Genomic DNA, 13,877 nt, shown 5'->3' on the forward strand with positions numbered 1-13,877 from the left:
AGCAGTTGGCAGTGTCTTTCATGTGGTCCAGATGGTGTAAACGTAGTATTTCAGAAGGGCTGGGAATAACAAGAACTATTCTATTTAAGAATATTCATAGGGTGTTTCTCCCTGCATTCTGCACAGTATAAACACTATATATTTTATATTTATGATTGACCGTTCCTGGAAAAATGTTACAGAATTGTGTATACCAACAAACTCCGGATCCAATACTTCGTCTCCCTTCTCTTTCATATTTTGTACTTTCCCTATCTGCAGCTCACTCAAAGGGACATGCGCTTACACAAAAAAAAAAAAAAAAAAAAATTACACTGTCTGTAGTACAAAACAAAGCAATATAATAAAAAAATTGTCGGCAGGGAAATAAACCCAGTGTATTAAACTTATGCCATCAACCAATCAATGTGTTATAGTGGATTTATTCATTTAGTCTACACGTGAACAGATTCTTTGACTACCCCAAAGGGATGGGCATTTTCTTAATCAGAAAAACATGTTATTATTTAAAGTGTCTTAAGGCCAGTAAATTACTCTGAATCTCTCAAGCAGGTCAGAGATGAAGAAAAAAAAAAAAAAAAAACACAATGCAGAGGTCTCACAAGTTTTTAATAATTTGTCGCTCTATAGGAAGTACTGAGTAACACTTACAAACATCCTAAGTAGTCTCTTTCACTTTCTGTCGGTATGCCTTTGTGGTTACAAAAGTTTTTGCAAATCAGTTAGAATCCCAGAGAAAATAAATCTTTGAATCCAACAGCTTTTAACACATTCCCATCATACTTGTACAACACCATTGTCCACAAAAATAAGTTTAGCAAGTTGAACAAATACGTCTTTAGTTGACAAAAGACAGAACACTGTACATTACGTTTGTAATGTGGACAGGAGTGTGATGCCGCACCTCCTGTTGAACATGAAAAACAGGCCTTCAGTGTCGAGCGCCGCAGTTTAGTGATATCCCTTGGGCGTTTAGCACGCACACCAATCGTGGGTTTCAAGGGTACAGCAGGAAGGTCTGTTAGCACGCAACCAAAACTGATTGTTTCTCCAAACGCACAAGTTCTCATTTCTCAAAACGCACCTATGCTCTTCCCATACTTGAGGTGAATGTGTTTTACCGTTCAAACCGCACAGTGTCAGTGTGCCCACGGAGCAGTTTAGTGGCACCACTCCCAACTGTGTCTGGGGTGATATTCCATACTGCCCTTCTCCTGTTTAGTCAAGCAGGGCTAAACATCCAGCTATTTCAGAGATATGAAAAAGCACCCCCCGATAGTTCCCAATCTCCCTGGGACCCTGCAGAGCGAAGCCCCATGCTTCTGCTGCGGCAACGGATGCAGGAGAGTCGATGCGGTAATAGGTGTAGTTACGCCTCTGCTGAGCGCAATTGGCCCATTAGGACAAAGGCGAATACAGGGAAACAGTGGGAAAGCGGGTGGTGGCCAAGCTGCAAGCCCGTTCTTCAAGGAGAATGCAAGGAGAACAGAAGGAGAGCCTGACTTCCTATCTCAAGAGCAGAGAAAGAGAGCACTGGGGCCTGCAAGCACTTCCAGTTCCTCTGATATGTCTCGGCGCTCTCCCGTGCTGGTGTGCATAATCGGTCATTTTATTATAGACATTACTAAAATGACAGAAAAACGCAGCTGAATAACACAAAATTAATCGTGATCACAATCTCTCTCTCTCTCTCTCACTCACTCACACACACACACACACACACACACACACACACACACAAACCCCTAAAATGTATAGAGGAGTACAAATTATTGGTAGCACCTTGCAAAATGTGTCAACGACCTTTTTTTTTAAGCTATGACTGAATACATTAAATCTTAGCATATACTATATATTTTCAAACTATCAATTGTCTGAGTAGGTGAAAATGAAGACATTTACAAAAAAGTACATACATACATACATACATACACACAAACACACATATTTTCAGGACAGGCAAAGTACTGCCACATCAGATTCATACTTTTACAAAAGAATGTTATAAAACAACTTCATAGTGTGGGAAACAAAATATGTTTATAATTTCCTATTTGTATACAGGTAAAACAAAAATGGATATAAGTATCTTATTAAAAGAGTGTCTTTACAAGATTCACAATATTGCTGCAGAGAAACTGGAAACTTTGCTGTATTCAACATTTTTCTCTTTATACAAATATTTTCTTTATACTGAACGACGTACATTAAATATGTGTTTAGCACCCCCACCCCAACCCAACACACAAAAATACCTTACTGAAACTGTACAGACTAATAAATTGCCCTCTAAATTTTTTACTTTTTTGTGGCTTCATCATGTTGTACAAAAACATTTAGAGATACTGAAACGGAGAGATTAATGCTAGCAGATGACACCCAGCCAAGTCTTTATTCAGTAAAGACAATAAAAGTTGAGTAGAAGGGCTGCTGAACCACTGTCCCTCTTTAGGGACACCAAAGATGCAACCATGGCTGTAGGTGAACATACACATGTGTTAAAGGAGGAGTGGACTGGTCTGGCCTAGTGTTTTCTGGGATTTGTTAATTCAAAGCATAGAACTAGAACCACCCTCATGAGGGTAGTGTGCCTGTAGCAGGGACTGCATGAAGGACACGTAACCCGAGCTGGGAGTGTAGTCATCCATAGGCCCCTGGGTGGCTATGTCTGAAGGAGGGGCAGTGGAGCCGAGCAAGGCCGCAGTCATGAAGGCAGGGTCATGGAAAGTACTGGCAGTGGGGGTGGCCGTGAGAGGTGGGGCTGGGGAGCTTGAGGCATCGACAGCACCGGAAGCATCGGTACGTTCTGAGGAGGGGGACGAGGAGCCCAGAGCATGAGGACGGACCAAAGTCATCGCCCGGGGGGGTGGGGTGGGCAGGCGGGGCCTCTTAGGTGCCCGAGCTTCATCTCCTGACAAAGGGGCTGGCTGGCAGCTGGCAGGTGTTAAGGACTGTCACGGGAAGAGAGGTAAATGTTCATAGCCGGTTTCTGTGAAATCACCACTAAAACCAAACTAAAAAGCTCGGGCAGCAGGTGGCACGGTACTTAAAGCAACTGCCTTCGGACTCAAACCACCCTCCTGCTGCAGTAACTTTGAGCAAAATACTTACCAGTAAAAACTACCTAGCTGTATAAATGCATAAACAAATCAAAGTTGCTTTGGAGAAGAGCACCAGCACACTAGATATGTAAATAAGTAGATAAATTCTAATCAGTAGCATAGTTGTATGTGAAACAATACATCTGTGTTATTTTGTCTTATGTATTGCAATCATATTTTCATTTCTGTGGGTGAAGCCACAGGTGACCGGTGTACCACTGTGCTGATGTCGAACACTGACAGCTCCCAGAGCTCCCGGCCAAGCGGTGGCCACCTCGTGCTCTCAGTCACACTCACCAAGCGACATCTGACCCTCTTGGGCAGCTCTTGGTCCAACGTATGGAGCTCACTGCGCTTCAGAGTCATCTGGGTCTTGTCCTCAAACTCCACCTGGGGGAGACACGGAGATTAGCCAGTCACAAATTTAGTTCAACGACTAAATTTCTGGCCACAAGGTTGAACGCCTCCAGCTGTCAAAGCCCAGCCCTTGGCTTGTGTTTGAGACAGCTTTCTATTTTTGGCAGTTCCACCCAAAATTGAGCAGCTCATTATAATTGTGCATAAAACAAATGTATAACATAGACATCATGTCCTGTTGTTACACCTTCCAACCAACTACCTAGACATTATCATAAGTTGCATGACGCTTTTTGGAATTTATGGTTTTTAGAGCTCATTTACTGAAACTATACGAGAAAGTGAGTGTTGTTATTGCTTGGGTCTCAGTCAGCGCTGGGGTATCAAACAGTGATTGTGCTTTGTTTATAAAACTTTTCATTTGTGGTTCCCTACAAGTAACTTTCTATTTAAAAGGAGTAGCAAGTGAAAAGGTGAGTGTTCATTAATTAATAATTAGGAGGAAGTGGAATACTTTACAGTATTCATTACTAACTACCTGTACTGTGCTTTATTTTTTAATTACTGTGCTGTACTCATATTATTCAGTATTAGTGTTAACATGTAAAAAATTTTTAAATTAGTAATTTATTAAAAACATACATACAAAGCCCCATTACAGAGTGTAGCATTCATGCATGTTAATTGTCTATATACCTTTATGGTCATAAAAAACAGTATAATACGGGTAATTGGTAAATGGGTAAGTAATTTAGTAGCATAACAGTAAATCACAATGAAGAAAAGAGTAATCTAATAAATAAAAGTATTTCTATATAAAGGTTATTGCTCCTCAGAAAGGGCCTGTGCTCATCAGTCTATGTAAACTAAAATTCTTCAATGAAATATGAGTTAACTAAGTATGTGGTATAGAGCGGAGAATGCAGATAATGCATGTTCCTGAAGCCCGTACTATATGACTGAAGGTTTTCCTGAGAGTTCTGGCTGTCAACGTGAGTTACAATGCGTCACATGCTCAGATTAGCTGGGCCTGCACTATCTCAGTAAATTGTGATCTGCTGGCCCGTCTTGGATCTGTGATCCAGACCCCCCGATCACAGTTTTATACCTTGTAAGCACTACGCAGAGTGCCTCATAAATTTCCGGCAAAGCAGCACATCTATCTCTCAGAGTCGTACGTTTTCCCCCTCTGAAGAATCGAAAAGCTACTGTATAATCTACAAGTAAGGCAACCACCTTGAAACATATAAATAATAGAAAATAACACACCTTGGTCCTTAAAGCACAAAACTGCAACTCTTCTCTATACAACACGAAGAAGCAAGAGTCTTGTGACCTCAGAATAATGAATGCCCACAACGAGAAATGATACTGAGAGTTATAGGTCTCGTTTGGGGGTCGAGGCTTAATCTGCTGACACTATCAACTTAAAGTTCAGGCCATCATGGTGTTACTGCGGGATTCATCAAAACAGTCACTGTGGCTTTGGATCACACTGCGGTGGCAACAGTGGAGTTGTCTTGCACCTAGAGGTAGTGCTGTTTGACTCACCTGGTAGTGCTTAAGGACATGCACCCTCACAAAGGATGCGTTCTCCACCTTGCCTTCCATGGAATACACCTGGATGAGCTCCCCAACCTCTGGTGGACCAGAGCGTAGGCAATCCTGGTTCTGTCAAGGGTGAAATGGAAGGCAAAAAAAGGCAATGGTTCAACACCACATCTGTACATAACTATACTTGAGAAGAGCACAGTTGCTAGTGCTAAAACTCACCACCACATTCTCAGGAAACAGGTTGTCACAGTAGGAGCCATCATCGTAGTTGACCTCATATAGTATTTCTGTAGCCATGCCAATGATGATGCAGTGGTAATAGCAACTGTCCCTGTTCCGCCCAATCACCCTCTGGCCCAGTGACAGCTCACGAGATGTCGGCCGGGACTAGGTAGCAAGCACAGAGGCGACGGTCAGTCAACGAGCGCAGTATTTCTCATCTATCCTCATATAAATAACAATACCTGCACAAGGGTAGCAGACAAAAAAGAAAAAAGAGTGAGACCTAATGGACTGTTTAGGCACGATATGCAGCCTAGATGACATTTGGTTAGAACAGGTCTGGAAATGCTCTGCAATAATCTGACCCTATTCTTACACAATGAATGACTACAATTTGCATAAACTCCAATTTACATAAGCTTTGCAGAAAGATTCACAAATACTCTATTAGAGGATTTAAGTCTGGTTATCAGGCAGGCCATGGAAGTTGATACTTTGTCCTTGTGCTCCTCAAACCCAGTGAAAAATGCAGTAAGTGCTTCAAGTTTTGGTGGAGCACTGTTTTCTGTTCTCCAAAGAACAGAGATTAACTGCACAGAGAGAGGCAGATTATCTCTCAGGACAATACTGGTCTGTGTTAACCCTGCTTTACTATAGTTGAATGGGCGGGCCCAGAACATGGAGGGCTAGACTGTCTCCATACATGTGCAAGCTCGTTGTCGAGAACACGGCAGAAGACGACTTGTCTTTAGGTTTTTGACTGCTGAAAAACACACAGACCTTGATGTTGGTGGGATTGTGCTTGTGACAGGTGACCGACACCAGATACGGCCAATCGGCTGGCTTCATGACGACCCCGGCGTTGCGCGCACAAGTTACGTGGAAGGAAGTGGAGCAGTTCTCGAAGGAGCACTGGATGCAGGCACCACGGGTCTCCTTTGTGGATTTGTGGCAGTAAAGACATTTCTACAACACAAACACAGTCAAAATGTACCTGTATACAACTTTAATCAGTCAAAGTGCAGAAGCAATTCTACAGTCTCCTCATAACTTGTCTAGTTTCATTATGTACCATATTCTATGTAAACCCTCTTCTGGATATAAAGCAAAAATGGCTGTTCCACCCCTCATTTGTGAGGAATTTGTATGATGATTTCCTGGTCTCATTAGTTGTTTTGATTTTCTCTTAACCACTTTAGCTCAACAGAGTTTAAACCCTTCATTCAATATCTTATATGCACCGGTTAGACTACAAATTAGAAATCAAACTTTGTACTTCAAGTACACATGGGAAATTATTGAGCCTTCTAAGGTACCCATACAAATTTTTCGGTAAGGGGGACAGTAGCATTTAAACTGGTTACATCATTAACATCTAAACATTTGTTTAGGTCTTAATGAGTGTTAAAATGACTCCTTATCTTACACCTGTCCATCATAGATATCACTAATAGATCCTTAATTTATCTACAGGGAATAATCCTACAAATAGTTGTAATTAAAGTTTGACTTAAAGCACAGAAACTATTACCAGTATGAGCTCAAATTAACAGCAGCTTTGCACTGTACAAAAAATCATCACTGTACAAACATCAAAAAGTACGATTTTTAAACTATCTTCAAAATATGTGAAAAGCATTAAAACAGGGCAGGATTTTACAATGTCACCACCACACACTAAATGGATAAACCGATATTGAAAATGGATGGATGGATCATTTCTAAATACTTAAAATGTCCTTTATCGAACCAAACGTCTTCCGTATCTCAAACATGCAGAGACTGATTTGGCATGTCTCATCACTGCTGCGTTAAGTTACCGCATTGTGCAAAAAGCTGAATTGTTATCAAAACACTTAATGTGAAAAATGCCTCGGCTAAAACCCTCAATAAAAAATAAACCTCTTAAATTTCCACATATTAAGCAGCTTCCAGTTGCTGCCAGCAAAACACTTAAAAACGCTCTTAACCTAAAGGCATGGAACAGGCCTGTGCCAGAGTGCTTAAAAGAACTCATAATTTGCCAGAAACCTTACACTGTTTACAGGTGTTCACTATTTTCTACTCGAGAAAACGGGCAGAATAAAAACAGGTGGCAGAGCCTCTGGGTGGCCCGGCCACTCTAGCCCTTTCCCACATCCACAGCAAAATGCCTTCTAAACCCTCTGGCTACAGAGTGTACTGGACATTGTGACTGTAAAACACGCAGCATGGCAAAAAGTTTCTGAATTCAGTTCATGTTCCAAGTAAACCCTGCATTTCAGAAAACAGCTCTGGAGTATTAAGTATGCCATGTGGTTAGAGCTTTTGCTTAGCACTTAAAGGACCTTGGTTCGAACGCCAGCTCCTTCTGTAGTATCCTTTAGCAAGGCACTTAGGCTGAATTGATAAGAGCAAAAATGACCTAGCTCCATAAATGGGTAAATCACTGTGAGCACCTTCGTGTGTCATCCTAACTTTGTAAGTCACAGCCTGAGCGAAATTAGTTGTTGTTGCTGCTGCTGTTATTATTATTATTATTATTATTATTATTATTAACAATAATAACACTAATAATAATAATCATAATAATACTGGTAATGATGATGATAACAGTAATAATAATAGAAATAAAAAATGTTATTAAATGGGTAAAATCATTTAGTTAACATTGCTATTTGCTTTTCAGAAAATCAGCAGGTAAGTAAAAAGTAAACAACCAGAAGTAAAAGAGAGAAAGTTGGTTTAAAAAAAAAAAAAAAAAAAAAAAATTCATGGTTACATTAATACCAAATATCAAATGAATAACGTTTTACCATCTCTTTAAGTGTTAATCCGAGCTAAATGAAAGAACAGTGAACAGAACACAAAACACGAACCAAAACATGATGCAGCGATCTGAGCTGTCACCTTCCAGTAAAAAGAGCCCGGTTCAAATCCCATCTCCTGCAATAGTGCTCTTGAAGAAGGTACTTACTCTGATTTGCTATGATAGAAATTACCCAGCTGTATACATAGGTAAAACAATCTAAGTGTACTATAAGTGTACACTGTAAGGCACTTTGGTGGTAAGAATGAGTTAATAATACATTTTTGTAGATCAATCCTTTAGAATTCATTGATAGGAATAATTCAGCTATTGCTGATTGAGTAATGTTATTATTCAATTTAAGGCCAAAAATAAAAACATTCAAAAATATTGTTACATACTGGCTCACCATTGTGAACTAGAAAAATTTTGTGAGTTTAATGGAATTGGAACTGTGCAATGCATTCAATTAAGATCCCAGTGAAAGGTTTATTTAGATCCCAATCATTTATTCATTTACCTGACAAACAATTTTAATCTACATAAAATGACTTACCCACTTAAAGAGCTGGGTCATTTTTACTGGAGCAATTCAGGGTAAGTTTGTGTTTCTCCCAGTGTTTGCACCCCAGACACATGTGGAAGGTGACACTGGTAAACCACTTCTGTTCCTGCCCTGCCTAGTAAATAATGCAATTGGTCGCCAAGAGTTGGGTTTGACCGGCTGACACTTCCACAGACTCCCTAGTACAGCAGGAGGTGGGATTCGTACCACATCAAGTGCAAGGTGGCAGCTCTAACCACTACACCGCCTTCCGGCACCATTATGGAAACGAGGACCGAGGCTGCCAGCTGCTGCTTTAAGGTTTATTATTATTTTGCGACAGCTTGCTCGTCTCGCCTTTAACGCTCCGTCACTAATCAAGAAACACTTGAGCACCGACTTATCTATTCTCATTGCCTGACCACCTTGGACACGGATCAAACCCAATAATCTTTATTTACTAACTGCTTAGCAGGCTGCTTTTTACCACATCGACTTGCAGCCTGTAGAGTTAGCAATCTGCAGAGGCGGATATTTACTGAGTTTTAAATACCTTTACGGTCTCCCGTACCCGCCACCACCGCAAACTGTTACAGGCTAAACTGCTCAAATTTCTTCCGTGACAATTCCAAAACATATAATCTGACAAACCCTACAGTTAATAAAATCAGTCTTACACATACTGAATTATCATGCTGCAGAACCCCCGTTTTTGCTTTTTCATTTTTTCCCCTTTATTTTTCACATTACATGCTAAAAACCTACAGCTATCTCCTTTTTCCACCTTCTCCTTTCTCAAATTGTCCCCCATCTCTGCTCTGATGCTTTCATACTTCCAGCTGTGAGCAGAAATCAATAGAAATAAAAAAAAATCTTTATTAAATTGTCAATACTTCATTTTACCCCAGCACATCCCCGACGGCAAGCGCAGGAATGTACAACGGCTCTCAATAGCAGCTGATATATTTTGCCCGCCTCGGAGTCAGCTGATTTAATATTTGAGGGGGAAGAATCATGAGACAGGGGAACAGACGCACAAAAGAGTATGGGGAGATTTATTAACATCATTGCCTTATTTCCTCTTTATTTATTTATTTATTTACCATATTGCTGGTTCTGCAGACATAGGCAGAGCACCACCCCGGCACTCTATCTCCCACTGCGGAAATCCGTCACGCTTCCTTTTCCATGCCGTTCCCACCGTATCTCATTCACACGTACAGTATCACCCCTCACGCCGCATTTATTCAGCACGTGATCTGCTGCACAAATCAATCAACAAACACTTTTTTCCACATCACATTTGTTGACACCTCAGCATATATTTAGGAGCCACAGGATATCCTGAAGTTTGGGGCCTTAGTGAGAAAACGGTGCGGAACCGTGCTTAGGAGATGGGATTTGGCCGATCCTCGACTTGGGCATTTTGCGCTGTAGCTGTCAGCAACACGCATGGGTTGCAGGGCGTACCTGCGATGATGCGTCTGTGCACTCGAGTCATCACAGCGCCTATGGAAGGGGAGCAGATATGACAGCTGAAGGGCCCGTGTTTCTCAATACCCTGTCAACGCCTCATCCGATAGGTTATTTAAAGCTGCAGCGCTTTTGTGGGTTTGTGGCGGTACACTCAGGGACCGCGACAATCGCCAGGGCGAATAGTGTGTTCCAAGGCTCAGCAGTGTTGAGGAAAAATAAATACATAGCAAATAAATAAATAATGCCTCCCGCCTGCAGGATAAGCACAGTTCAGCTCAGTTAGCGCAGTAAGAGAAGGCAGCAGATTATTCAGCCATTCCGCACGGTTAATTATTCACATGCTCCACAACTCCAAAAACACCATTAATCTGGGGAGAAGTAATGAGTCATGGGCAGAGTGATAACATGTACTGACAACTTTTAAAACAAATGTTTTCATCTGGACTGAGACTCTTTTTAACCTTACGGCAAGAATTGGCGCTTAGGATTCAGAGAGATTCATTCGAGGCTCAACTGAAGTCATTTAGTGCAGAGCTGCAGTTTTCTAAACAAATCAGACATACACCCTTCCCTTGTAAAACGCTGCCGGCTTTCCCTTGTATAAGGACTTAAGAAAATATATACAATTTTTTGATACAACAAGCTTATTATTCACAAGGGCACTTGTTTCTCAGCAATGCGGTAACTTCACACCTACAACAAGTATTTTACTCATTGCCTACAATGCAAGAAATGCACGTGTTGTGCATTTTATGTAGCAAGATCACTAATGTATAGACATCTTCCTTCCTACTTTATGTCACATGACATTTCAACCAATCACAACACCGACTATGGTAAACTTAACTCACAACTAAAATAGGAGATTCAGTTCAAACTTTATACAGAATTACGTCAAATCACAGTTAAATGATAAAAACGGCTTTTTATCCCTGCACTGCGGTAAATAAAGTGTTTCTATTGTGGTTTACAAGTTGGAGTCCAAAGATGACACTGACGAAGATGACAAATTATTAATTCTCCTGCACAATTTATGAAACCAGCTGTACTAATTTCTGTAAGCTATAGGGCTCAATGTTTTTCTTATCAATGCTTTGAATTGTGTTGGTGTTATCACTGTCATGTTAAAAACAATTTAATTTAGTTTATTTTAAATTTTAAGTTACATACTTTTCATCTGGGAACGAATTATATTTTTCCATGAGAAATCAAGTTAATTCGATCCCTTCACAACAGAAATGTCCCTAGTGGGGTGATTTTCGCAAAACAAATTAACCATGTTACACAAGGGGTGCATGTGTTTAAAAATTTAGCCATCATCTTTGTGTACAAGACTAAACACAGACTTTTGTGACAACCAAAATGAGCTCTACTTCGATTGATGTTATGATTTATGGCAACATGGTGGCACGGCAAGTAGCGCTGCTGTCTCACAGCACCTGGGGGGTGCAGGAGGACATGGTTCGATCCCTGCTCAGTCTGTGTGGAGTTTGCATGTTCTCCCTGTGTCTGCGTGGGTTTCCTCCGGGTGCTCTGGTTTCCTCCCACAGTCAAAAGACATGCTGTTCAGGTTCCCCCATAGCATGTGAGTGACAGAGTGTGTTCCACTGATGTATGGATGAGTGACCCATTGTAAGTAGTGTATCTAGCAGTGTAAGTCACCTTGGTGAATAAGGTGTGTGGATTGATAACACTACACAGAGCTACTTGGAAGTCGCTTTGGAGAAAAGTATCTGCTAAATAAAAAAATGTAAAATATAGAGCCACTCTCCACAGAAACACTCCATTCATACTTCAGGTAAAACCAAAATTCAGCTATTACACACAGTTACACTTTTCCAAAATCAAGAGATCAGCATTGCTGGCAACAAACCACAGCTATTAAACGTATAATAACAGTTAAGTGCTTTATCCTCAGACACGGAGTGAATTAAAAGTGACCTGTGTACGTCAGCAGTGGCCACGTAGCGACTGGCGGAATTAACAATCTGGGGTTGATTAACCTCTCAATTCACCCCTTAATAAAACTCTAAACTTCTTCAAGTCATGGGGCACCATGGATGTCAAAGTGTTTCTTATCTGAGAGGAAAGTAGTAATAGAATTTTCCTTACTAACAGTTTAGGTAATTATCTTTTTGTTCAATACCGGAACTTAAGGAATGGTAGCTTAAAACCCTTCTGTACAGTCATTCCTACATTAAAAATAAAAAAAAAAAAAAAAAGTATGAATTCTTTTTTACTGCAGTGCGTCTATTTTTAAAGTTATCTTACCTTACTTTGAAATTTTTGCATGACCTGATAAAAAAATACTTGTACTGAAAATTAGGGGATAATTTAAACCCCCAAATGCAAATACATACAAGAAAATTATACAACTCAAAGAGTTAGTGTAGTTAGCAGGGGTGGTCATACAGTCCTATCGAACCAGATCCAAAAACATGATCTACTTTGTCAAGGTTCATTAAAATTATCCCACAGATAGAATATTAACTTTTGACTCAACCACATAATTATCAGGGAAACGTATGCTGTGGAGCAATGTTAATTAATGATGATTTTAAATGATATTTTTTATTTTATATATATTTAGAGTACTTTTCACTAGTTGAAAGAATGTTACTCCAGACAAATTTTTACTTTTTTTTTTTTTTTTTTTTAAAAATTACTAATTAATTTTTTTGTATTCATTGAAACCCCATGGCAGAAAATACAGGATTGAGAAGAGCAAAGAAAATCCTAAAAATTCCCAGCCCTGTTATTAAAAGAACTTGGAGCAGACAAGTACTGTGTTCAGGGCCGCAGGCAGGGGGTCTCACTGTCTGCCCCCCCGTCACTCTCCGTCTCGACAGCTCAGCTGGAGATGGGCCAAACCGCAGTTTGCAGTGTCCTCTGCATCCCTCGGCACTAGTCTGACATGTCTCCAGATACCCACTCCAGAGAAGCTGTGCAGACACCCCCCACCAGCACACCGCCTGCCCCCAGTTCACTTGGTCAGCTGGGAGAGACTATCAGAAGAGACCCACCAGGTTCCTCCGTATCTCTGGGATGGCGCCGACGTCCACAGGCTCCCGCTCAATGGTGTTGACAAATCGTGCCTCTGCTACACCGATGGCACAGATGACATGCACCCACCTGCCAGGGGAGAAGGCCTCACCTTAATGGCACACTTCATTCAAACCCAACCATAAATCGAATGGTCCGACCACAAAAGATGCCCATGAAGCGTGTAAGTCCCAGGGGCTGACCTTCCATCTGTGGTCTCCTTCAGGGCTCCTCCGGGCAAAGTGCAGAGACAGCAATCCTGAAACCCCGCACATATAAGCGTCAACATCTTGGCCAATGAACATCGAAAACCAGAGAATGCATGACACGCGCAAACTCATCAACATACAAAAAAATACAGCATGTGGAGCTCAACAGAGCTAGGATCAAATCGCACCTCTTGCTATACAGCCCTTGAATAAAGCACTTACTCTGAAATGGTAAAATAAATTACCCAGTTGTAAAATTGGGTAAAGCACTTTATGTGGGTTAACACTTTAAGTCACTTAGAAGAAAAGAGTCAGCTAAATGCAGGTGGTGCTCAAGTTACATCAAATGCGACTTATGACAGGTGTCCCATTAACCTCATTATACTACTTTCAGGTCCTGATGTTTGGATGTAACCTTTAATGACAACCTCTAATGACGCTCCATCTGCTGTACAGTAACTTTAGCCGGCTCTGCTGTTGCAAGCCATCCATATTAGTTATTGTTTGGGTCTCAGTCGGCGTTGGGCTGTCTAGCAGTGACTATTATTTTCAGTATTATTGTAACATGAATAATGCATGAAATC

General features: G+C 40.9%; 1 protein-coding gene across 1 annotated transcript in view; it reads right to left on the reverse strand.

The window, feature by feature from the left end:
- Positions 1 to 367: 367 nt before the first annotated feature.
- The window catches only part of LOC108940292 (lysine-specific demethylase 4B-like), a 78,842-nt gene continuing 65,332 nt past the window's right edge, over positions 368 to 13,877 (reverse strand). Inside the window, exons 16-22 of the mRNA XM_018762332.2 lie at positions 13,288 to 13,343; positions 13,066 to 13,174; positions 6,015 to 6,200; positions 5,232 to 5,399; positions 5,010 to 5,129; positions 3,399 to 3,491; positions 368 to 2,951 (exon numbers count right to left, since the gene is read on the reverse strand). Coding sequence (XP_018617848.2) covers positions 2,550 to 2,951; positions 3,399 to 3,491; positions 5,010 to 5,129; positions 5,232 to 5,399; positions 6,015 to 6,200; positions 13,066 to 13,174; positions 13,288 to 13,343 — 1,134 coding nt within the window. The 3' untranslated portion in view covers positions 368 to 2,549. The remainder of the gene's footprint in view (positions 2,952 to 3,398; positions 3,492 to 5,009; positions 5,130 to 5,231; positions 5,400 to 6,014; positions 6,201 to 13,065; positions 13,175 to 13,287; positions 13,344 to 13,877) is intronic.

Source organism: Scleropages formosus, chromosome 2, assembly GCF_900964775.1.
Source record: "Scleropages formosus chromosome 2, fSclFor1.1, whole genome shotgun sequence".
Taxonomy (NCBI): domain Eukaryota; kingdom Metazoa; phylum Chordata; class Actinopteri; order Osteoglossiformes; family Osteoglossidae; genus Scleropages; species Scleropages formosus.